The sequence below is a fragment of the Mya arenaria genome, chromosome 9 (assembly GCF_026914265.1).
Source record: "Mya arenaria isolate MELC-2E11 chromosome 9, ASM2691426v1".
NCBI lineage: Eukaryota > Metazoa > Mollusca > Bivalvia > Myida > Myidae > Mya > Mya arenaria.
Genome location: NC_069130.1, coordinates 61,765,449 through 61,791,981, shown reverse-complemented (window position 1 = coordinate 61,791,981; position 26,533 = coordinate 61,765,449). Strand labels below are relative to the sequence as shown.

Sequence of the window (26,533 nt, the reverse complement as noted above, 5' to 3'; positions counted from 1 at the left end):
TATATACATTGTATATACGTGGATAAATTATTTCTGAACCCTGATATACATATGTAAAACAAAAAATATCCGTTTTTTTACCGATAGCGCTTTCTTTTGGCTCGATTGATCTACTCATTCATAAACCAGAAATGGACGTATTATATCATTATACTTATTTTATGATATTGTTAATAATTGACAGCCCCGGTAGGTGAATGTTTTTTTTTTACTCCGTGTTTTGCACAACTAGATTAATAGAGGTTTGGAGGTTATAATGTTAAAAGTATTTTGTAATGTGTTACATCCAAATAATGATAATAGTTGGAATATTCCTGCTTCAGGTTTAACATATGCCGCTTACTTAATTTTAATCATAAATACAAAGCCTAAATGTCTTGTTTGACAATATAGCCAACTTAATTTTGGGTAAACTGTTACGTTTTGTCATAAAATAGTCTGTGTGTAATGGCTTGAATATGAAGGTTATTGAATTCAAAAACTTGTTCTCGGTTCCATCAGAGCGTAATAAAAGAGTATATTATAACATCGAATGGAGAATGTGTGTGTTATAAGCTAAGCTTCGATGAGTAACTTTAAAAGTTAGGTATTCAAGCCCGCTTTTATACATCTTTAGACTTTACTCATAATCAAAAAATACACACAATTAAAGTGGAAGCACGATGAACAGAACAGAACAGAACTAAATTCATGATGAACAATCAACAAGAGTGCTTACTGGAGAAAGACACAGCTTGCTTTTTTGAAGCATAATCTGACCATTAGCGTTAGTCGCCTTGAACAGAGTTTAAAAACAAATTAAATAAAGCAATTAAAACTATATTACCATAAGTTAATATATCCATTCGAATGACAGACGAAGTAAGTTTCAGACAGAAAGAGTCACCTTTTGCGCTCGATCATTTTTTCTTGAAAACTAATATAAAATTCAACTGTGTAGAAACACTAATAAATCTCTTTTGTAAGGCCACTCCTTTTTTATTTTTTGGTTTACAAGAATTTTTGGGAAAATGTCCACCGGGCGGTTGAAAAAAAGAAAAAAAGTCACAAAGCATACTCTTAAAGGGTAAAAATCAGAGAACAACATAAAAACATTGAAAATTTATATCATTTACGAGGGGTGTCCCAGAAGTTCGCGGAATAACGTCATTATTCGCAAACGCAAATAGGTATTATCTTGACATTTATTGAGAATGTATTTTAAACTAATTGGTGTTTAGCGCTGGTATTTTTAATTTTCTTGTTCTTCTTAATCTTGACATACTTGGTATCCATAGCAACTAACTTACCCTTACTCTTACATGACATTTTAATTTTTTAAACTGATATTAATGCATGTTTTAATATACTCAAAGTTTCAAAGTTCTAATTAAACACACAGTTTAAATCTTACATACTGTGCATATAAAACATCAATGAAATTGACTATAAAACATGTTTACATGTATAAACTACACTTTTTATCAAAGATACATTGAATATCACTCAGCAAGACATTTGTTAAGCTTCAAGGGTATGCTAAAACAAAAGTGAATGCAGAACACTTAAAAACTGACCAATATTAAATTGAAAAAAGAGAAGGCAATTTTACGCATTAAAATACAAAACAAATTGCACTGTGTTAAAACAACACATAATATTTTCTAAACATTGTTTCAGTTATTTCAATATTGGAAAATGCCAATAAAGTGAAATAATTACCAATTTTGTAAATAAGGAAGTAACATTTTATGAAGACATTTGAGCTTTAACATTGTGAAAGCAAGTCCTGAAAAACTAAAAACCAAACTAGGCCTAGATTTGAGTTTTAATAGCCTTTACCATGGTGGGTCCTAGTTGTGTGTAACCCGATCCATGCTAAGGCCAAAAAAAAATATGTCTGGTTCAGGAAACCCGACCGACCCTATTTTTTACCCGCCGACCCTAAACTTTTTTTTCGAAATCGCGGCCGAAAACCGCTATACTGCGTATTGAAAATTTTCTTTTCTGTAGTTATTGCTCTTTGGGTTAATAGAGCGCGTTTATATCGATCTTTGGGTTAATAGAGCGCACAACAATGGCGGCGCCCATGGCGTGTTCACCAGCCACTTTGATGGCCATAAAACCAGAGAAAAGAGGTATTGTTGGCTACTTGTCTGAGTGATTATGACTATTCATGTGGGGCTCAATTGTTTCCCCCATCTGCGCCCTCCACTCTAAAAAGTTCAGTTGTGATCAGGCCATTCCTTCAGTGCGCGAGTCCAATAGAACTTTGCTACTACGGCGCTGACCTTGGTCGCAAGGATCTGTGTACTTACTGTGCTGACTTGGAATCTGAGACAGATGCAGAGCTTAAAATTATACAAAACTGTACTGCCTATCTGTCAGAAATGCAGAGAATTGAAGAAAGAGCCCATTGTGCAGAGAAAATATGGAAAGCCAAAGTCAAAATAATTTAAGAGTGTATGTATTGAAGAATATGAATACATAATGGGCAAATGTTAAACTGTAAAACTCTTTTTAAGATTTTTTCCATGTGCTTTCTGTCAGTACATGTAGTTGAAAATGCAGTGACTAGTAACTGTATCTATCACTGCTAGATTTTTTGGCAAACATTTTATCATTGGAGTGTTGAATTGTACACTGTCATATGTTTGAAAACTTATATAAAGTAAAAAGTAAAAGTTTACCCTTTAAGTAAAAGTATCAGAAGATTTTCAGTGAATGTCATTAAATATATATCAGTGAAAAAATTGCCATGTCATTGAATGTACGCATTTTGTACTTTAATAATTGTGTTTGGGAAATATATCAACAGTCAATTAATAATATTAAACTCACAAAGTATTGGATAATACTTTTGTTGCTCTTCTAACCTGGACCCCTAGGTCCTCAGTGCACTAAGGTTGCCTAGCTAATGCCTTATATGATTTTGTGCAACACCACTCACAATGTGCATTTGTTACAATGACAGAATTCACAAAAGAGATGTATTAAAGTGACTTATCTTTACAAGATATTTTAAACAAAATTGTCGACAGAAATCTTTAAAAAATGGATTTTTTATAAAATACTAGGTTGTACATGAATCTCTTTTGTGAACTCTTTGTGCAGGTTAGCATTGTACAGAGGGTGACTAAAAGGCATAGGGTACATAAACAGCAAGCATAGAAAAGGAAAATAATGTGAATAAACAAAGATGATACATGGTTAGATAGATTAGATAGATTTATTCGACATAAAAATTGCATATAACATGACAAATACAAATTTAAACATGTATAAACATATATAACATTTATGTCAAGGATAACACAAAAAAGAGTTAAAATAAAACCTTATTTCCATTGTGGTCCTTACAGATAATACAGGGTTGAAATGCTCTGTTATTATGTGGTTAAATGACTGCATTGAAACAAGCACACATCACAATACCACATGCTGGGAGTTACAAAGTGATCTGACTGCTCTGTGCATCGTCTACACATAGACAACATACGTCCAAAAAAAAAAAAAAATGGAAAAAATGCCTACCCTCCTAATTTTTTGGGACAACGTTTCCTGAACCAGACATATATTTTTTTTGGCCTAAGTTCGGATATTTTCGGACCGGGATATTTATCATGGGATGTTCACCAAATCCATATCAAATTCAAATCTTGCAGCAAATTACCACATCAGTACATAAAAATCACATAACAAAATAATAAATCTAGTATGTGACTTAACTTTATGTACCTATGATAGTAACAGAGAAATCCATAATTTTGTATCGGATATTTTCATCTTCTCCCAACTCCGCCATTTTGTGTATACATAAGTTCATAGGGCATCGATACTTCATGCTTGTTTATTTTTCATTTTAAAGAGTATTCCTTGGTTACAACAATATGGTGATACAACAAATCTCATTTATAGTGAAATATCGAAGTTCATTACAAATTGAAATGGACTTGTTCAAAATAGTTTTCCGTGTTGTTTTATCTAAATGTTTTGCACACAACTCCTGGCATAAGTATTAAAATGTCATTGAGACATGTGTTCAACTCTTTCATTGTTTTTACTCTACTATTAACCCAAACATGAATAATCATGTAATCTAGAATAAACACAAGCTTTACATTGGCTCAATAGCAAGTATTTCCAAACAATTTTGTAATTTCAAATCCATAAACACAATCGACCGAACTTGTGAAACTAGGTCACCGGTGTCAACTTAGAAATTCTACTTTTGATTTCACCACTCACACTTAGTGCACTGTTATTTGATATTTAACCATAAAATGTTATAAAATGTTTTTTTCTCACACATAATTTACAGATATTTGTGTCTATTAATTCGATGGCAGCCGCTGACAATTTATTTTTTATCTATAAACAACAATATTGTCATGACCTAAATTGGCGGGTAATAACAACAATCACGTGACAGTTATTGTTTGTGTCGGCTGTTAAATTTTCCAATGTTTATTGCTATTGTTATTTTAACAACTCCTGCATATTTTAATTAATTATTTCATACAAAAAATGACTGCTATCGTCAATTCCGCCATTGCCATCGGCGCTGCCATAACAGTTGACTGGCTCACATGCTATCACTATAAATTGGCAAATACGGCCACGGAACAACAAACCAGTCGAGATCTACTGCATTCGTACTCTTATCTGTGCGGGGTCGTGCTAAAAGGCTGACCAAATGGCTGCCAATATAGATATAGAGGGAAAAGGCTGACCAGGCCAGAAAAGGCTGACCAGAAAAATGAGAATGGATTTTTTTAAATATTTTAATATTTTTTTTGTTGTTTTATTTATTTATGTGTTATATTTTAATTATTATAATTAATATATTATTAATACATTATAAATTATAAGAGCGTTTAGTTGAAAATGGATGACTTTTCGTAACGTTTTTGTAAGAAAAAGTATCCATTGATTGATTGATTTATTGATTGATTGATTTAATGGTTAAATAAATGGCATGTAAGTCACGATCTATTGCATTGTCTTGTGTTTGGACTGTAGGTACAACGATATTTAGACAGTCTTCATTTTTTTCACGTTTTTGTAAGAAAAAGTATCCATCTTCATCCAGGCCACACCACGTGGAGGTGCCCATGTGATTGATTGATTGATTGATTTAATGGTTAAATAAATGAAAGAATGATGGATTGATCACACGATCGAATGAAAGATTGATCGAGTTACTGAATACGTAAATGTCTGAGCCTAAGTTGTAATTGTTCAGTCAGTTATCACATTGCACTTGGTCGCCTAAGCATTCTGGCAAATTACATACACAATAGTTGTCAATTTTAATGATTTTTTTTTCGCCGTCCACTGATTGTCCTGGAAGTAATTGGAAATTCAGACATTTCTTCTTTTTCTAAGCATTCTAATAAATGATCACGCAGTTTTAATGAATTAAATATTAAATCGAAACACGGTTTTTGCCGAAAACAAAAAGATGTTGCATGTGCAATGGCATATAAGCTACAATATACTGCATTGTCTTGTTGTTGGACTGTAGGTAAAACGATATTTATACAGTCTTCATTTTTCCCATCAATCTGCGATAGTTTAATTTTTAGCCCATCCGGAATAATTCTATCATCACGTCGTTCGTTTCCCATGCTGTCGATTAAATAAATTTCATTCGTATGCTCATATGTCATTAAGTTTCACAAATGATCAACTGTGTCCTTCTATTATATTATACATGTATTAACTTTACTTTTTAAATATTTTATTTCCGAATTAAACAACATCTACTGTCGTTGTTAGTTCGAGTTTCGAAAAGGGCGGACCGTGATAGTCAGCGAATAACATAACAAATACAGGCTGACCGTGTTGGTCAGCGATAAGATATTACGCTATGTAAGTGTTCGAAAAAGGCTGACCAGGTTGGTCAGTGATAAGAAATACATGTTTCCAATTACATTATGTCATTAAGTTTCACAAATGATCAACTGTATCCTTTTATTATATCATACATATATTAACATTACTTTTTAAATACTTTATTTCCGAATTAAACAACATCTACTATCGTTGTTAGTGTGATAGTCAGCGATAAGATAAGATTAAGTTTCACAAATGATCAACAGTATCCTTCTATTGTTACATACATGTATTAAACAACATCCATTAAAATTATATAGATTGCATAAGAGTGGATCTTTTGAAACATTATCAAGTAATTTGAACATGATTTAAATAGTCTTTTAGCTTCATTATGAAAAATGTATCGTTCACTAATTCAACATTATTTGTACCCAAATCAATACAATTTCATAACAAATACAGTACATCGATTCGACACCCGGGGCGCTACTATTGCTCCTCGTTTTATTGTGACTTAGTGACAATTTCTCGCTTGATTAATCATAATGGAAAGGATTAATTGTAGTAGTTATAATTCGTTCATGATCAGTTTCGTTTTTTATTTGCATTCATGTATGACTTTTCTCCTGGACTTCGCGCACGGTAAATCCCGAACACTGGGTACTGAGGTAAACCACCTAAGTATTTTGTCTGAGAATGTTCAACTATTAAAGCCATAATGAAAATGTTTAAAAATTAAAGTCAAAGGTTAAATTCACAAAAACTTAACTGTCTATAAATGAACACAAGTATTTGAATAAACTGAACACAAATCCACGTAATATTATAATCAAAATCACATAGATCCAAATCACACAATTTATTAAATATCTAGAGCAGTATATGTTTTTCACTTTTCAGCGAAATCTAAAATAAATTAATATAATACACTCCTACGCACAGGGTACAGAAGGTATAAAATTCAGCTCTCTATAAACTTATCAAATAATGCTCACACTGAGCCAATTTCTGACCACTGTGCGCAAGAGTGAATACAGAAACCATAAAATACATACTAATATCAATTGCTCACGAACAACAGTTTGCATATCTTGCATTGGTTATTCACGAATAAAAGAAGACTATACAGCAGATTAAAGAGATTTATCTTCAAATTAAATTTGAACTTCTCACACATTCACCAAAACTGTGCAACTGCTACCATGAAAGTCACTTTACATGAGGTGTTCGTTTATTTCAATTACTCATATTTACAGATCTATACAAAGTTATGCAAAGCTGTACATATTTATATATATTGTTATCTAGAAATTGATAATTTAATAAAATAATGAAATAGAATGTATCGCATCGACTTGAATTATTTAATTATTCGATATCAATATAACATCACGATTTCTTAACTCATTTTTAAAAAAACAACAAAAAAAACATAAAAATACAATACTCTTAATGAATATATACTTATTAAAACATAAGTTTTTTTATTAAAAACATCTTTTCAATTCTATTTTATTTTCCTGGTGAGCCTTTTCTGGCCTGGTCAGCCTTTTCCCTCTATATCTATATGGGCAGCCATTTGGTCAGCCTTTTAGTATTGCCCATCTGTGCGTTTTTCTTTCGTTTCGCACCAAAATCAATACGGTCGGGAAAATGATTTTGAAAAAAATAGTGAAATTCATTTTTATTTTTATTTTATTTTTCGGAAAATTAGACCCGTCGGTTTTGTAAACCAAATTATATAAAAGTAGTGGCCTAACAAAAAATGAGATGAGATGATGCATTTTACCCATCACTGATTGCAAATATATGAGGCACTGTTAGTTGATTTATCGAAATACTGTTTAATTAATGAATGATTAAAGCTTGCCCATAAATTTCAAACAAGTTAATATACTGATAAAGAGAAATATATCATCAGGACATCAATAGGTGTGCCGCAAAGTTCTATGATCGTTGAATATGTGTATTTAACAATGAAAACTATGTATACACTGTTGATATACAAAAAGGAGCCCTATATCAAGGAACATTTCAGTTAACAAACTTGACCACCGTACCATTAAGCTTTATTGTGTGCATAGTATTGTGTGTGTTGTATTGTGTGTTTTGTATTATGCTGAATGTATGTGTTCATTTTTGTGTGTTGTATAATGTATGATGTATTGCATGTGTTGTATTGTGTGGTTTGTATTATGTTGAATTTATTACGTGTGTTATTTGTGTTTTTTTATAAAATGTATCTTGTATTGTGTGCATTGTACTGTGTGGTTTGTATTACGCTAATTGTATTTTGTTAGTTGTGTGGTGTGTGTTTTACAATCTTTGTTGTATTGTATGTGTTATATTGTGAGTCTGTATTGTATTTGCGCTTGATTATTGATCCAATCAGCAACATATTTTACTGGGCTTATCCCTGTCATTCAATTTTAAAACACCTAACACGAAATCAGCTGTTCTTATATTTGCCAGGATTTAACAAAAACGTAGGTAGACCATTAATGACACCTTAATACGTTTTCCCAGAACAAAATATTGCTTTGTTAAAAATTGTGAGAAAACAGCAAATTCTTGTCACATACAAATTTTACTAATCAGATTTCAATAACTGAGGTCTGAGGCGAGAAATACAGAAGGAAAATCAATACTCCCGTTCACTAAGTACGCACGCATACAAATAATGTCAAAATGGAAAATAATTTCAAATAAAACGTCTCAAATCTAGATTTTAGATTTATGTACGGAACATCTTTAAAGGGTTTAAATCATGCGCGCATCAGGCTATTGAAGCTAAATTGGGACGCATAAAATCAAAAGGAAGAAGTCAGCAATTCCTTACAAGAACGGAGCTCTTGTTATTACAATTTGTTTAATTTGAGTTGTTACGATGACTCCCGTCGACGTCCGTGGGCTGAAGAATGGCTTTTTCCGCAATTTATTGACTTGTTATGAAAATGCCATTTTCAATTGTAAGAAGAAAGACTTAGAAATTGATTCACAATATGATGTCCATGGAAATGTGCAAAATGAATTGCCAAGGGTAGTGAAAATCGGTTTCCATAGTTATGCATTATTATATGTCATTGTAATAAATATATTTTGTTAACAAAGATAAGGTGACGGACACAAATATGACCGTCTATCAAATATGCGCATGGTGTTCATCGTGTGTTTGTATGTATTCCAGGTTACTCTTGAATAAATGAACTCCCTTATTATCAAGTAATTACAACTTTGAGCAGGTGCAAGTAAATGCTTAAATCCTATTGGATAAAACAATCTATGCGACATTCATTTATTTCTCCATGAAGCATTTGTGTATGCAAATCAGCTTATTAATATTCATAACCGGACTACTTTCCTTTTACAACATATGATGTCACGTCATAGTAGGAAGGTGATTACAATAGTAAGCGTATTTAATATTTGTATTTTCCTTCTAAAAATATTTTTGAGTTAAAAGAAAGTAACAATTGAAAATAAACATTTTATAAATATTAATCTGGTTTTATGTTTTATTATTAATGACAATAGATTTATTGCGGAGAACTGAAATCTTAAAGATCGTCTACAGCACGGAGTCAACATGGCGGGTGATCTGTTTGATTTTGACTTGTTTAAAAATCCTTTTGGTACTTTGAGTTGTTTGAGCCGGAATTGATCGAGGAAACTGCTGCAGCTGCTGTTGAGATTTCTCCAGCAATTAAAGAACTGATAAACATTTATTTTGATGATTTGCCTAAAGTTACAAATGAAAATGAAAATAAATTTGAAAGTTCAGATCTAGGTTAACAGCTGAATGAAAATAATGACATGCCAACCATTGATGAATATAAACAACATGGTTGTAGATTTAATGGTAAAAATAATTGATACATTTCAGAGTTAAAACAAGTCGCCTTTACGTAAATATCTTACATGAATAGTGCTGTTAATCCGTTTCGAAATGGTAAACACATCAGGAGTCGGCAGCCATAACTGGTCTCATTGTTACTAAATTAAGCCCACGCGTCTCCAAGCCAAAGATGTATTCATACGCGTGGGAAGGCTACTTTCTACTTGGAATGATCGAGTGATGAATTGCGGTTCTTGGATAATAGTAAAATAAAAATTATCTTTTAATTTTTATAGTTGTAATTATAAGTATTGAATATTATTTTTCTGCGTTTCATTGATGTATGAAGTGTCGGAAAAAATACACATAATTTATACATAAACACCACTATGTAATAATTGTAGCATGAAAATTATTGAGGATGAATACCATTTCCTTTTAGTTTGCCCTAAATACAGAGAATTACGAGTAAAAAAGAAGCATTTTTTTACTGCAGATGGCCAACATTTACAAATTCGAAAACCTCATTCGATTACTAAATCGCCAAAATTACTTCCAAATTTATCAAAGCTGGTATATTTTTTCATTTTGCAACAGAAATGGAAATTAAATGTTTACTCTTCTTCCGTGCAAAAGGTTGTGTTCTTGTAAACTTGTACCACTGTATTTCAGTGTATGTTATTTGTGTATGGCTATGATGTTGTCACAACATTAATGCTAATAAAACTGATGTTATGTTATATTTATGCAAATTAGGTGTAATGTTTCCGACACGTCATACATCAATGAAATGCAGAAAAATAATGTTCAATTCTTAAATAAATCATATTTTCACTTGCGTTGTCTTGATTCCATGTCAGTACATCCATTCCGAGTTGTTGTATGACACATCTGTGCAATTTCTATTTGTTAGACCATACATCAATCGTACGTTAGTGGAAAGTATAATTAGGGGGATGTCTAGAAGCCTGCAAATCCAACGTGTCTTTCCCGTTTTGTTTTACACTTAAAACTTTCGAATTAACTAATTTAAAATTAGAATTATTTATTAATTTAGATCGAAATCACAAAAAATAAAGATTTTAAGTTTCTTCTTAGTTGTCGAATTGTATAGCGATATTTGGTGACTTAAAAATTCTGTCAATTCTTTCAATTACACGATATAAAATCTGTTATATCAGGCTAAACAAGTTTCGCAAGTTTCCTTAAAAAATGATTTCAGAAAAAAAGCCAGTTAATTAAAGGAAATCTCACATTATGAAAGTCAATAAATGAAAACAAGCCAGAGAGGTAAGGGAAAACACATGCACACACATTACACAAAATAAACAAGACATGAATATATAAAAAATACGATGAAAACATGTGTCAAATAAAATTTCTAGTGCACTGCTTATAGATTGAACTACCTTAGAACACGGAGGAAAATCGCATAGAAATATCGCTGATGCCTGATAACTGATAAATTAAAAAAAATGTAATCATAAAATTGCAAATTATTGCTCAATCCATTCCTCTTCATTATGGTTTTTCATTTAGCTGAACAAATTTTATTAAATTGATAAAAAAGGTATTCTCCTCCATATCTCTGCATAATGGTTTATCATTTAGAAAAACCGGTAAATGATATATTATAATTTTCAGCATTGATATGCAATGGACTTTAATATCGTCGCAGTTCTGACTGTTCCCCACAAGGTTGATGAGTGTTTTCATCATATTTCCTTGCACTTCGCATATACATTTCCATGGTAGCATTTATTTAAAAAACAATCATAATTAGTTTAACAATAGAATGGTGCAAACTCAATTGCATCCGTTTTTCACTATTTACTTTTTAACTTTCACTATGTAACATAATAAATTATTGATGAGTCTGCTGGCATTAAATTGGTGGAGTTGTCGGAATAGTCGGAACAAAAAAGAGTGTTATTAAAGGCAGCGAATAGTTTTATCTGGTGTTTTTTCGGTAGATAATCATATGGAAGTGAAGGGGTTATACGATAGTTATTTGTATCTTAAATTGGTAATTAATTGCCATTGAGGCAACACACTACATTTTTATATGAACATTAAAACATATTTGTAGAAGTTTTCATAATAATTTTATTCATTGTTTACCTGGCGCCAAACAAACGTTTCTTTGAATATCATAGAGACATTCGGTGGCTATAACTTTCTTACTTGTCTTCCTTCTATGATAAATCATACGTGCATTAATTAATGTCAAAATAACACACACAAAGTAACAGATTTGTCTGCTGAATATATAGTATATAATAAAAGAAATAAAACGTATTACGTCACAGCGCGTGACTCATCTGGCACGGGGGATGCCAGATGGGATTTTCCAGCACAGCTGACGTCACCGGAAATGCCTATCCGGTGTGCTAGAATATTGTATATTGAATACCTTCAATAGAGAGTACTAGATAGCTGACGAATGTAGATCAGGTTTACCATGAGCGGCTTACAAACATGTATGAATATTTGAAAACTTGATCTGTATTCAACAAAAAACATAGTATTAGTTAAATCCTATCATACGACAAATTTTCTGAATTTAACCAACCAAACAAATGTGCATTCTATTTCTAATCCTTTCATTTCATGTTTATTTTGGAACTCGATTGTATTACAACGTATGTCGACAAGAAAGTGATCCATAAAGCTAAAGTTAATTTATTCGACATCTGTAAGTGGATGTATGCTTGTTTTATTAGGAGTGTATTGTTGGTTTATTTTCTTATTCAAAACACAATGTTAGCTCGAAGAAAAAACATCAGCTTTAATATTTGTGTGACGTCATAGATCGTTTGAGCTAAGAGCTTCACCGAACAGTGACAACGGAGTTGTCAATTTTCTCTTTGATTTCGATTAGACCAATTTTATGATGTTGGTTTCATGTTTAATTGGTTCTTCGATTCATTACTGAATAAGTGTTCCCTGTCAAGAAGGTTGATTACAAAATCAACACCTTTAAGAATATTAACCAGAATTAAAATGACGATGGATGTAGAACGCCTATTTGATTGAAAACAGTTTTAGCACATCGACTATGGTGGATGTATTCATCCTACATATGTTAATTTTAATCCAATGTGTTTCTATGCCATTCATTTGTTTCAGTGCCTTATAATGCACTAGGTTTGTTTCCGTAAGCTTGGTTATTCAAATATATACATACATACATATATATGAATGTATCTACCATATATATGAAGGGAAACATCTCAGTTATATCATAAATATTTAAATTGTCTAATGGGTTTGTATTCGATAATTAAAACTGCATTTGTGCATCAACAACATTAATGGTGATTATATCCTAGTATAATTTATCCTCGTATATCAATTCAAATTGGATAGCATGTAAATTTCCATAAACATTAAAAGCAGATAACTGTAAAACAAAGTTGGTGTTTATTCATCCGGTATTGAAAAAGAAGACATACATTTACACTTGATTTTCTTTGTGTCTAGTGTTATCAGTCTTGCATTGACTGGTGTGCGTGTACTGAAGAACAAATAACAAAAAATAACAATTGCACTTCGTAATGAGGTTATTTGATTGGCTTGTTTATAATAGACAGTTAAAAGCTACAATTATGATCATATTAGAATAAATTTATGGCAAACTGCATAATGTTCCAGTTTCAAATGTTTTGTTTCTTTCATCACATACTCTTTGAAATGTGAATAATAGTTCGACTTCCTTTGTCTGTTTGGTTTTCGTCTCTTTAGAAACATATGACAGCAAACACTTTTTATAAGATTTAAAGCAGCGTTCCTTGTGTATTGTTCAATGGCAGTAGTAAACTTTTAAGTATACAAAAGTGATCATAGTTGCATTGAGCAAACTTTTCATTTTAGATCTTTTATCAAGCTTAACAATACAGAAGAACATATTAAATGGTCGCAGGATTGCGACATTTAGCAAATATCACAGAAATCTTAGTATTTACAGGAACAGCACACGACCGTTAAATTCTCAGACTGATTCGATTTTCGCAATTCATACTTAATTCAAAGTTCATGATTTACGATGTCTGTATGTTAGTGTAGTTTTGTGTTGCTGCTAAATGAAGAATAAGAAGAAGGAGAAGGGTATTTTTATTATCTATCAGCTTACAGCCCATGCGTTATATATAATGTACAGATGTACATTCTATGAACATTTCGATACAACAACTTTCAAAACTAGTAATAAGGTATACACAAAATACATGTAAATATATCTTAGTGTGAAGTAACTGTTTGCAACATATCAAAGTTTATTATAATAGTAATAACTCAAGTTATTTACTTATGGAGAATATATATAATATGTTTGATATACGAATAAAATATAAAACATTCATTCTTTATGAAACCTGTCGTATATCGAAAATAGTTACCCAAGTTCGATATCCATGCTTCGAGTAATTTAAAATGTAAGTGTATGGCATGATACATTTGTTTATAATGTGCAAAATAAAGTTAACACAGAAAAGTGGCTAGTATCTATTCTGACGCATTTAAAAGTCATTATAAACAAAACAACATAGTTTTCTAATAAAAGTTTGTTTTCACTCGTGAGAATTTCGATGAATTTTGGAATATTTGTATTGCGCCAATAATATCGCTTAATGTATTACAGTCTCAATGAATGGTATAATAGACAGTCTAAGAGGAAATGGAATTCATCTTCGAGTGTAGTACAAGATTGATACTTTCTTTTATTTCATGATGTTAATTGAGGCTTATGCATTCTGCCTATTTCTGACAATCTTAATGAAATATCCTACACTTTCACTGTATATAACTGTTTGAATGAGAATGCATTTTTATCAATGTAGAATATTTTTTGATTTTGTCATTACTATGTTTTAAAGTTGTGGATTGTCGTTGGAAACCTATATTTGTATTGCAAACAAGGTTTTTGGCCTTAGTCTGTTTCAGGATTGACCTTTTTCACATCCGATTTCAGCTGAAAAAACAACAATTATTCCAATTCAGATGCCTTTATTTATTCTTATCTTTCGGACATTCATCGTTCATATATTTTTGTGATAACTATGCAACTTACAGGTTACCAAGCTATTTGTAAATATAATACTTTAATACTTAGATTCCAGTTTTACGAAATCGTGTATAATAATAACGCTTTTATGTGTCAATTTTATTTTACATAAACGTCATGTTTACTCTGCTATCAAGATATTTTGAAGACTCACCGGACATGAACATGTTTATACAGGTGTTTCAATATCATTAACAATGAGAATATTGAATTTAGTTGAGATAAATGCGTTTGTCATGCTTATCCCGATAAGACGATTCATCCAATTACTGTTTCGAAAGGCAACAAATGCAATCATTTTGCTCGCGTGATATTAAGTTCTCTATCTCCTTTTCTCTCTTTCTCTCACATCCGTAACGATATTGTTTGCCGTAATAATTTTAGAAAATGTAGTTCAAAGAGTTCAAACGTAGTTTGCTTCATTTAGTAGACATATCTGTTCATTGTGTGTGTTATGCTGACAGTTATCAATGTGCGTTTCATTTATCAAAGAAGTATGACAAGAAATCTATAGCCTCGAATGTCGTCAAGCCATTACAAGAAACAATAATTCAGCGTTGATGCCACTGTGAATAACATTATTTGAAAACGTTAGCAACGTGAACATATCCTAGAGTACATTGCCTAAATACATATTACCAACTTACCAAAACGTACCAAATTACACACACGTATCGTGCAATCCTTTTCATGTAATAGTATATTTACGTAGCACCGGATAAATGTATATAATGCGTTTAATAACACCATATTTTGATTCATTCCAACTATTCTACCAATCAAATGCAAGCAAATTCATCCTCAGCTTTGAATGTTGCACAAGTGTAATATGAAAAAAGTGAGAAGTGTGTCTTTGATTTTCAATCATCCTGTTGTTAAAACCATTCCGGGTGTTTTAGATTTGAACCAGGGCTTTCATTTACATGTCTATACGAAATAAAGGGTAATATGACAGTCTGAATTGTGGCGAGATCAAAATCGCACTTCTACGAAGAGTTCGACTATTACGAGTATGTTTCATCACTTTCAATTTGTTCTAACGGAATAAACGGTTCTGCAGCAAAAGACAACAATAACTCGCAAGTTTATGCTGGATAAACACATCTAGATTTGGATATAGTATATATGAAGTGTCTTATTTGTGGCGTTTTGTGCTGTTGTTCCTGGTTTGTGGAGTTGTTTTTTTTTTTTGTTTTTTTTTTGGCGTGTACCCTAGGATAGTCTCCTTTCCGTTCCAAGGTGTTTACTCCAAAATTCAATCACTTTGATCTTTGCTTGTATAAATGGTCAATAAGAAAGGGTTGACCGTCTATTAACAAGTGTTGACAATGTAAATCGTACCGGTCGAATTCAAAAGTTAAATTTTGGTTGTCTTTATATATATATGTATATTTATAAAGTGTAAAAATTTATATTTATTTTTGAATGGTCAAGTGGCCATCGCCTGTTAGCGATTCTAGTTGAGAATATTTATTCAATTATTTTTTTGAGTCAGGACACGAATGTCATTTCTGATAAATATTTTTAGAAATTGTAAATATATGTCTTCTTTTTTCAAACAGTATAAGCCAACACGAAATTGGTTTGACAGTTATCTATATTAATGTTTATGAAAATTTGCATCAAATTTAACTGGGGCAAGATGATTTATACTCGCATGTATTTGTGCAGCTGATATCATATAAAATCAATTAAACATAGTATATATTTATGTAATAGCTAAATGAGGATTATTTGCGAAGTCATATATCATACATGTGTTATGTATTTAGAATGTATAGTGTGTATTATTTATATATATGTTGTCCTTACTCTGTATGGCGTTCTGACATGAACAGTATGTTTATGTACAATTGGTTTGTAAAATTATTCTAAAGAATAATCAAGATGAATGCAGATACTGCGCATCCAAAGAAAGTTTGTTTCGAAGCAACTCTAGAAATAATATAAAATAATAATGAGTAGACCGAAAAATTACGGCCAAGCAATGATTAATTCACATAATTCTTATAAGGACAGTGACTTAAGTTGCTAGTCTTTCGAAAAAGTTCATGAAAATTAATATCAATAGCAAATACCCAATCAGATATTTCTCTCTTTCTATTGTCATGTAAATCACTTTGCTGATTAACGTTGCATATATGAAAAAGAATATTGAATACGGGATGTCCCTAGAAAAGGCATGGATTTTTTTCCTTATCAAGACATATATACATCTTTAGCCGATTATATACGGTCCAATGTCGTGCAATTTAAAACATATATAGAGAATACTAGAGAATACTAGGTAAGTGCCGTGGATGGAGGAATTCCGAGTTTTTGTTCACACGTTTCTTTCTCGTTTCGTTTCAAGTAAATTATTATTTCTGGAGATGTTTCGAAACCAATAAGTTTAACATGCACATAAGCTTTATAACCCTAAAATACTTTTAATGAAGTACATACTGACGTGATGCTGAGCATGTCATTTCACAAGATTCCTAAAATAAAACTTTCAGAAACAAGCCGGACAATTAATGGAAAACTCACATTATGAAAGTCAATTAATGAAAACAAGCCAGACAGGTAAGGGACAACACATTCAAACAAATAACACTAAATGAACAGAACATGTATATAGATCATAAAAGGAAAACAATTACAGTTTGCTACGGCCCTACTTATAGGCCAATTTCTCACATCAAACAACATTCAGACAGCAATTGAACAAACAATAAACGTGCAAAAACAGAACACTACATTAAATTCATTGGAACAGGCGGGGCAATACACCTAGAAATATCGCTGATGCCTGAAACTGATAATTTTAAAAAATGTAATTAAAGTTATCGCTCCATTTCTCTGTATTATGGTTTATCATTTAGAAAAATCGGCAAATGATATATTATAATTGTCGGCCTGGATATGCGATGGATTTCAATATCGTCACAGTTTCGACTGTTCCCCACAAAGTTGATGAGCGTATTCATCATATTTCCTTGCACTTCGCATATACATTTCCATGGTAGCATTGATTTAAAGAAATCATAATTATTTGAACAATAGAATGTTGCAAACTCAATTGCACCGTTATTCAATATTTACTTTTTTAACTTTCACTAGGCAACATAATATATTATAGATGAGTCTGCTGGCATTATATTGATAATGGACCCTTTCAAATAAAACCATACTAATAGTTGTCGATTTACCATCCACAATCACAATATTATATTGGATACCTTCAATAGAGAGTACTAGATAACTGATGAATGTGAGGATTCAACAACAGGCTTCAGCGAACAGTGACACCTGTGTTGTCAATTTTCTCATTGATTTTGTTTAGATTAATTTTATGATGTTGGTTTCATGTTAAATTGGTTCTTCTATTCATAATTGCATAAGTGTTCCCTGTCAAGAAGGTCGATAACAAAAACAACACCTTTAAAAATATTAACCAAAATGGAAATGACGATGGATGGAGAACGTTTATGTATATGAGAGAGAGAGAGAGAATTCATTACTTAATATAGATGATGCTATTTGAAAAACGTTGAATACGACTATCCGTATACAACTAGCTGTTGGAATGGATAGTTGAACGCTGATAGGATAAAATGATATTTATCATTATAATGACTCAACATCTCTCTATACACTCTACCATATCCAGTTATGTCATAAATATTTAAATTGTCTAATGGAATTGTACGAGGGGTGATCGGGAAGTTCGTAGACTGTTGCTCGAAAAATAGAATTAATCACTATATACTTGGAAAGCACATTTTTGAAGGTTGATAATAAAAACGTTACAGCAAATAACAATAACACAGTTAGCCGTACTCGGAGCACGCCTTCTTTCATTTCTTGGTATTATATTTGATACTTATGCCATCCTCATATTTCTGTCAATCTTAATGAAATATCCCTCGCTTTCATTGTCTATAACTGTTTGAATAGGAATGTATTTTTTATCAATGTTGAACCTTTTTCATTTTGTCATAATAACAGTTGTGGATTGTCGTTGGACACAATTATTTAATTATATAAAAGTGTCCGATGTGTACAAATGGTACATGTAAAAACTATATTGAACATTAGTATTGCAAATATTTTTTTTTGGCCCTGGACTGTTGCAGGATTGACCCTTTTTCAAATTCGATTTCAGCTGAAATTAAAAAAAATATATTCAAATTCAGATGCCTTGATTGGTTATAGTTTTTCGGACATTCATCGTTCATATATTTTTGTGATAAGGTTGCAACAGCCTTGCAACTGACACAGCATAGACTTTATTTGAGGTTACCAGGTATCAACGAATAGCATGATAGCCATTGACCCGATGCAATGGCAAAATTATCTGTATATTGGTTACCTTGATCTATCTTACGAAATTTTAACTTTTAAAACTGGCAATATATATTATCCATAAACGCCATGATTACTCTGCTAGAAATGTATTTTGAAGGTAAACCGTAAACGCAGACATGAACATGTTTATACAACAGTTTTCAATATTATTGACAAGGACACGTTTTTGTCATGCTTATCCCAGTTGAGCTATCTTATGAAAACAAAATGTAAATTAAGCAAAGACTGCTTGTTTATGTCCAATAAATGTCTCAAAAGGCAACGAATGCAATCATTTTAGCCACGTAATGTTAAGTGCTCTATCTCTTTCTCTAACATCCGTAACGATTTGTTTATCGAGATGTTTTAGAAAAAGAAGCTATAAAGATACATAGTTTGCGTCATTCAGCAGAAATATATATTCACTGTGTGTGAAATATTGACACTAATTAATGTAGGTTTGATTTATTAAACAAATATGACAAGAAATCAATAGCCACCGATAGAGTTCAAGCCATTAAAGAAAACAAAATTCAGCGTAAGAGAAATTGTGAATAACATTTGACATCGTGAGCAAATGCTTGTAAACGTGAACATACCTTACAGTATATTGCCTAAAGCAAATTATCAAATAAACTTACACATACTTATCGTAAAAAAACTTTTCATATAATATTCTACCCAAATAGCACCGGATTCAAGTAATTGTTGCCTTTCAAAACACGTTATTTTCTTCAAACCATGCTATTCCACAAATCAGCAGCAAGCAAATTCGTCAACGATTTTAAATCTTGCCCATGTCAAATATTAAAAAGGCGAGAAGAGAAAAATAATGTTACTTCGATTTTTCATCATCATGTTGTTAAAATCAAAATGAGTGTTTTAATATTGAACAAGGGCTTTCATGTAAATGTCTTTGCCAAGCATAGGGAAATATGACAGTCGTAATTGTGGCGAGATCAAAGTGAAGCACACTTCCTTGAAGATTGGGACTATAACGAGTACGTTTTGTAGCTCTCCATATGTCCGAAAGGATCATCTGTACTGCAGCAAAATAGAACAATAACTCGCAACTTAATGCTTTGAATTTCAAATTTGTATTCATTTTTAAATACTCAGCTAGGATCGAATACATATTTACAGTTAGAACAGGAATAATTCACAATTATTTTGTAAGACACCACAATTCACATTTCAGAGATTACGTTGGGAAAGAAAAGAATCACTTAAAGTAGGAACCTTATGCAATGACCAATGCTTTTATTTGTTTATGATCAAACTAGTTATATTTGATACAAACCTCGAAGGACAGTTTCATAGTGCCTAAACCTTATTGATATGTAAATTATTCCATTTCAGCTATTCCTTTATGTTCGACCAAGCACACGTTTTCTGTCATAATGTGACTATTTCAATGCTTTCGTAAAACTCTCAGTTGTTCTCAACGAAACGGCATGGCCATGATTTGCAAATAAATGATGAAAGGATTATTGAAGTGTTTTACGACTTCTACTAGTAGTGAATGTTACCATTGAATTTACTTTGTTTGATACCGAGACTTTAAAACATTCATTGCTCGTCATAAACAGGGGTTCCAACAGCTGCTAATCCGAATTAAAACAACCGTGAATCTGCTTGCCAATGCGGCAATGATGTCAACGCCAGATCATTAAGAGACTAAGACCCATTCTAAAATTGTGAATTAAGTAATCTTTATTCTTTTCAGTGTAATTCTCTTCTGTTCTTTATACACATGTTCAAGAAAATGTAACTCTAACAGCTGTACAAAAGTCTGAAGATAAAAACTCTCAATTGTAAATTTAGGATTAATCAATTACTTTAGAACAACTGCGTAAGACAATACGTATAACATGTTGCAAATATTTGTGATTACCGTACTATCGGAATAGTACTAATGAAACGTGCGACCGACAGTAAAAGATTAAAACATGGTTGACTACGTCTATCTAAAATGTCAATCCGAAATGGTCCGCAAGGGTCGACCTCCTGTAAACGATTTTGGTTGACAATGTACATCTCATCTAAAACCCATAGCTAACGGTCTTGGTTGACTAGTCAAACTCCAAGGGGCGTCCTCCTGTTATCGATTCTGGTTGACCATATTTATGGGCATGTTTAGGCTCAAAGACGCGACCGCCTGTTTAAAGATGAATCCAAGATCAGAAAATAAGCTTGTGAATAGTGACTTGAGTTGCTAGTCATTTGAGAAAATACATGAAATATCACTAGCCAATACCCAATCAGATATGTGACCTCTTCTCTTTCTCTCTTTCTGTTATCATGTAAATCACTATGCTGATTAATGCTGCATATATGAATAATAATTCTGAAATATCTTGTTCATAGGAAAATGAATGTGTGGTGTTTTTTTTCATTATTATGACGTATATAGTTGTTCAGCGTAATATCACTGATCCAATATTTATTCAAACATAGGATTTTTCACAAGTCGTCTAATATAACTAAACAATTCAACTTTAGAGAATAAAAACAACATGAAGTTCTTAACTTTTGTTGGTTTCTATTTAAATTTAACTAATTCCTTCAATAAAAAAGGAGCCCGTAAAACAGAAGGAGCAAGCATGTATGAGTTAATGCTGGGCTGCCCCAAATTAGTTTTTCTTCCAACATACAGATTGATGCATGCTCACATTTGTCATACAACAATTCGGAATGACTGTATTGAAATGGAATCAAAACAACGCTTGCGACAGTATACTTCATTTGATGATAAGGCAGTACGTTTTTTTCAATAATTACCTGGAATACATACATGGTTTGACAAACACACACTTAACAACATGCGTTTATCAATGGGCGATCATATTGTCGTCCGTCACCTGATCTCAGATATACAAATATAGTAATTAAAATGACTATTAATAATACACAATCAATTTGCATCAAACTCCATACATTCAGTGGCTTTTTTGTACTGAATACTATTTTCAAGGTTGAACTTGATGCATACCTTAAAATATTCTTCACCCTTTTCATACGTCACAGATTATATGTTATTTCATTTTAATAAATACACATTTAGCTCACGCCGTTCACGTATCCAAGTTTTTATGGAAAAAAAATATTCATACAAATTGATTCTACACATGACTTTTATAACAATAACAAATAACCCTGCCGCCTAATTTGCATCAATTTGTGCATGCGCGTAATTGTCCGACGCTCATCAATTAACACTTAAATGGCTATTTACAGTATTAATGTTATTGGAATCGCTGTTCATCCCAATTTTCATGTAATGCGTCATAATACGGAAGAGGGTTTTCCAAGCAGTAGCGATGTCTTCTGTCCAGTAATCCTCTATGTGTGGTTTAATAGCATTTAAGAAGTGAGGAAATATTATCTGAAAATAGAAATAACGTGTATCGTTAAATGTCAAATACGTTAAATGTTAAATTAAGCAACAAAATGCTTTAAAAATCAATAAATTTTGAGTGATTAACTACTTATTAAATAATGCATTCATGTAAGTATTTATTACTGAAAACACTTTTATAATCATGTATTTAATAGCTTTAATAGCTTAAAAATTATTAAATAATTGGAAGGTTTAATGTGATCTTCTATCGTCTCATAAGGTAGAAATACTCTTTTTGTCTGCACATTTATTTCAAATTTAACTCAGTATCCTAAGAAAACAACCATTGTTGTTGACATTGATTTATCTTCAGTTTATTAGAACACATTATTAATTGTGGTAAATTTTATTTGGGAATAAGAGTGCATCATTTACATTGCAACAATGCTGAAAACAATCTGCCATTTTTGTCATCGATGTGCGCTATCAATTGAAATCATTGCTTTCTAGAATGTAACAACAACAAACATTTACTCGAACGTAATGTTACAGTATTCTGTCATACTTGTATCAAATCCGGAGGAACGTTATATTTCCTATGCAAGGCTCCAGTTTCAATGAGAAGTTTGGCTAGGTTCTCCGGTTCATCTATCCTAGAAATGCACTTGTCGATAGTTCCCATCACCTAGAAAGAAACGGAAATGAATGTGTATACGTTAACATGATCTTTAAAAGATCCTCGAGAGGGTTTGAAAAGCCCTTTTGGGGGATAGTGTGAAAATATGCAAAGGACGGGTAAATGATATTTGCTATAACATTTTCTTCTTTAACCGTATCTTTTCTTAAGAGCTAAGAAATAGAAATTCAAAAATGAGATATCCTTGCTTTTGAATATATTTCACTTGCACGAGCGAGCGGGTTCTGGTGGATCAATCATAGAAATACACTTGTTTACTCAGTAATATAATGAAAATACTTTGCTGCATAAACAACTCTAAATCGACCAAAACATAATACTTTCTGACCTATGATGCAACAAATCAACAGTGTACTAAAAGTTCTGATATTAACAACAGTGAATTTGACTTGAACCTAATCCAAATTTAAGAGCAGCATTTGTTGGTCCTTAAATATGTATATTTTGTTGTAGTTAATGCTTTATAAAATTCCGAATTAAAGTTGATAAGTATAATACCTTTAGTGCGTGTTGGCGGATAAGGCCGCTCCTTTGTAGATCCCCAATATCTCTGCCCCGGAAGTTTGCAAATATCTCTATAAGCTCCGGGCGGTTCTCAAACATGCTGGAAATAAAATGTTTGAATAAAAAAGCAAAATCGATGGAGAAACCCTAAAAACTGATACAACATGTAAACCTACATTGTTTGGCTGAAAGAAAGAGCATATTCAAAGGTCTCCAATTTTTCAACACCAAAGGTCAAATCAACGAGCTGCTTCTAGTTATATAAATAAAGTAAAATCTGATATTTTTGGAATAATATAGACAATCAAAATAGTATTGATTATTACATACAATTTAACATATTCGCATTGTAAACGTAAATCTAAATAAAGAAAATGAATACGCGAGTTATACGCGTTCTGTAACTGATAGTATCCCTCTTTGTTGGCTCTAATTGCAGTTATATTTATATCGGCAAACCTGAGCCAGATATGCATAAAATCATCAAAACATAAAGCACTATAGTTAAGTGTATGCTATACACTACTATAGTGATGTCACGTGCTAGACCGTTGGCTTCAAGCTTGATTTCCCAAAGTTGTAAACCGATTACGCATTCTAAGGCTAATCAACAGCGGCTCCTCCTTGTGACTTCAAACGGGGCCAAGTTAACCCTGTGCCATTGAACGTGGTTTATGTTTAAACGTTTGTCTAATGAGCTTGTTTCTGTAGGGTTTTGTTCATTTAGATAATAAACAGAGACCTTGATGGTGACATTTATGTTGTTTATCTGTCTTGGCTCCTACCAAACAGAAACTACATTTGAGTATGTGTAAATGATTGTCGGCGGAAACTTCCAGTCATGAACCCAACCATATTGCAATGGTTCTTATAAATGAGAGACGAAGACCAATTACCTCAAATTAACTTTCTAAACATATATACTCGTACTTTTTGAGAACCTTTTTATACCCAACTGACTGGCTAAATAACAAAATCATAAACAACGCACAGCATATTCTTCAATAAGAACAATTTGACGGTGTTAGCGTGTTTCTAGAGTTATCTGTTCGTAAGGAGTTTCTGGATTCGTGATATTTAATTGTACATCGTTAAAGATACGTAAATGCGCATTGATACCGATTCAACTCTAAAAAAAAGATATTTTATATCACAATGGTGTGCCATTTCAAAATTTGTAATTTGATAAGCGCTATTACACATGAAGCCACCTAAGAAGAAACAGAATAAGGCCTTTAAATAAATAATGAAATGTAACCAAATATAGGATATTCTACAGTCATGCATAATTGTACAGGCTTTCGGACAATGTAGATAATACAATTCTGATAGTGGACGAAAACTAAAATAAACCTAACCCCTAACTAAGGGAAAAGAACCAGTCCCAATGTACAAGCAACAGTCGCACTAACACTAACATTATTTGGCTTTTTTAGACCATGTTGATAGCATAATCAAAGAAATAAAAACAACCAATTTTGATTAAAAATAATACAACGTTTAAAACCTATTTAAATAAACATTTGGAAATAATAATATTTATTCTGCTGTATAAACAACTGAAATCACTCGCAATGGGATTAAGCACCTACAATGTTAGTCTTATCAGAAAAATCCGACGGAATTATACTGATTCTCGGGCAAAAAAAAACAAAACAACAATGTTCTATGGTGTTCAACTTAATTGGTCTTACCAATCTGGCAAAGACCACGGGCATGCACCAAATTAATCAATTTTAGATTTATGCCGTGTGTGTTTCGCCTGCAATGTGGGCAAACTTGGTTTCAACAGTCTCATTCCTTATGGAACTGAATTATGCAGTGTAATTATGGATGTTCAATCCGTTTCGGTCAGTAAATAAAACATACATATTTACCCTCAACTTCCATTCCTTAAATGAACTGCCTTTCGCAACATCTTCTGATATGTTCGGATCGCAATTCATCGCATAACAACATAAATGAAAACTATTGATCTTGTTACTGTTTGTATTGTGTCTGCAGGTCCCGTAAAATATAAATCAACATTTTAGAAAGTGCTAAGTTATTAAATTTTAAACGTTTTGTTGCCAAACGTGTTTCAATTTTATGTTTAAAGGCGATTTCAAGTCCTTGATCTTTTCCCGCGTTATTGTGACGTCATTTAAAAAATGTTTCCGGTTACAGTCGAGTCGTCCTATTTACAGAATGGGTAAGAAAGGAACACTGAAAGGTAATCCGAAATGAAAGGAAGTATTTTTTTAACGTTTCTAGAATAAAATAATGAACTTTTAGTGTAAATATAAGGAATGAATTGCGGGGTTGATGTCATTATCGGGGATATGAATGCAATTGGGCTGGGCAAAGTACACGTGGAGTCCTTCGGACTCCACACACTTAGACCAGCCCAAATGCGTTCATACCCCGATAATGACATCAACACTGCAATTCATTTTTTTAAATTATCACATCCCCTATAGAAACATTGACAAAATGAAACTACACATGTGTAAATAGAGCAAATGACAGCAAAACACCATACAACAAAGCAAAATATCTCCCCAAAACGAATAATTATAACACAGACCTTTGTTAATACATATCGAGGTAACCACGTTGGAAAGGGTTTTAATTTCCCCAACAATCTATTAACAAAAATAATACTAGGACTATTTCGAGGCCCTTCTTTTCATGCTTTCGAATGGGCTTCATCGACGTCTACTGATCGGGTACACCGACATTTAGAATTTGTATTTGGATATACTTGGACATTTTACGTCTATAAAAACATTACCGGAAGTGAAGAAATCTCACTCTGATCTTGTCCGAAGTACAACGTTAAATTGCATAGTAAAAACCCAGGTCAGCATTTAATCTTCTCGAGAATCGGCATTTATTGCGGAACTATGATAAAAAGTTGTTGGGTGATGTTAATGGTTGTGATTAATGTTTGAGTGGTATTCTATC

The 26,533-nt window shown here is 32.1% G+C and overlaps 1 protein-coding gene across 1 annotated transcript in view; it reads right to left on the bottom strand.

Annotated features, from left to right (window-relative positions):
* LOC128246245 (uncharacterized) overlaps positions 1-23,686 on the bottom strand; it is a 29,197-nt gene extending 5,511 nt beyond the window's left edge. Inside the window, exons 1-3 of the mRNA XM_052964436.1 lie at positions 23,582-23,686; positions 22,952-23,071; positions 22,282-22,431 (exon numbers count right to left, since the gene is read on the bottom strand). Of these exons, the coding sequence (XP_052820396.1) occupies positions 22,282-22,431; positions 22,952-23,071; positions 23,582-23,686 (375 nt within the window). The remainder of the gene's footprint in view (positions 1-22,281; positions 22,432-22,951; positions 23,072-23,581) is intronic.
* Between the last annotated feature and the right edge of the window lie 2,847 nt (positions 23,687-26,533).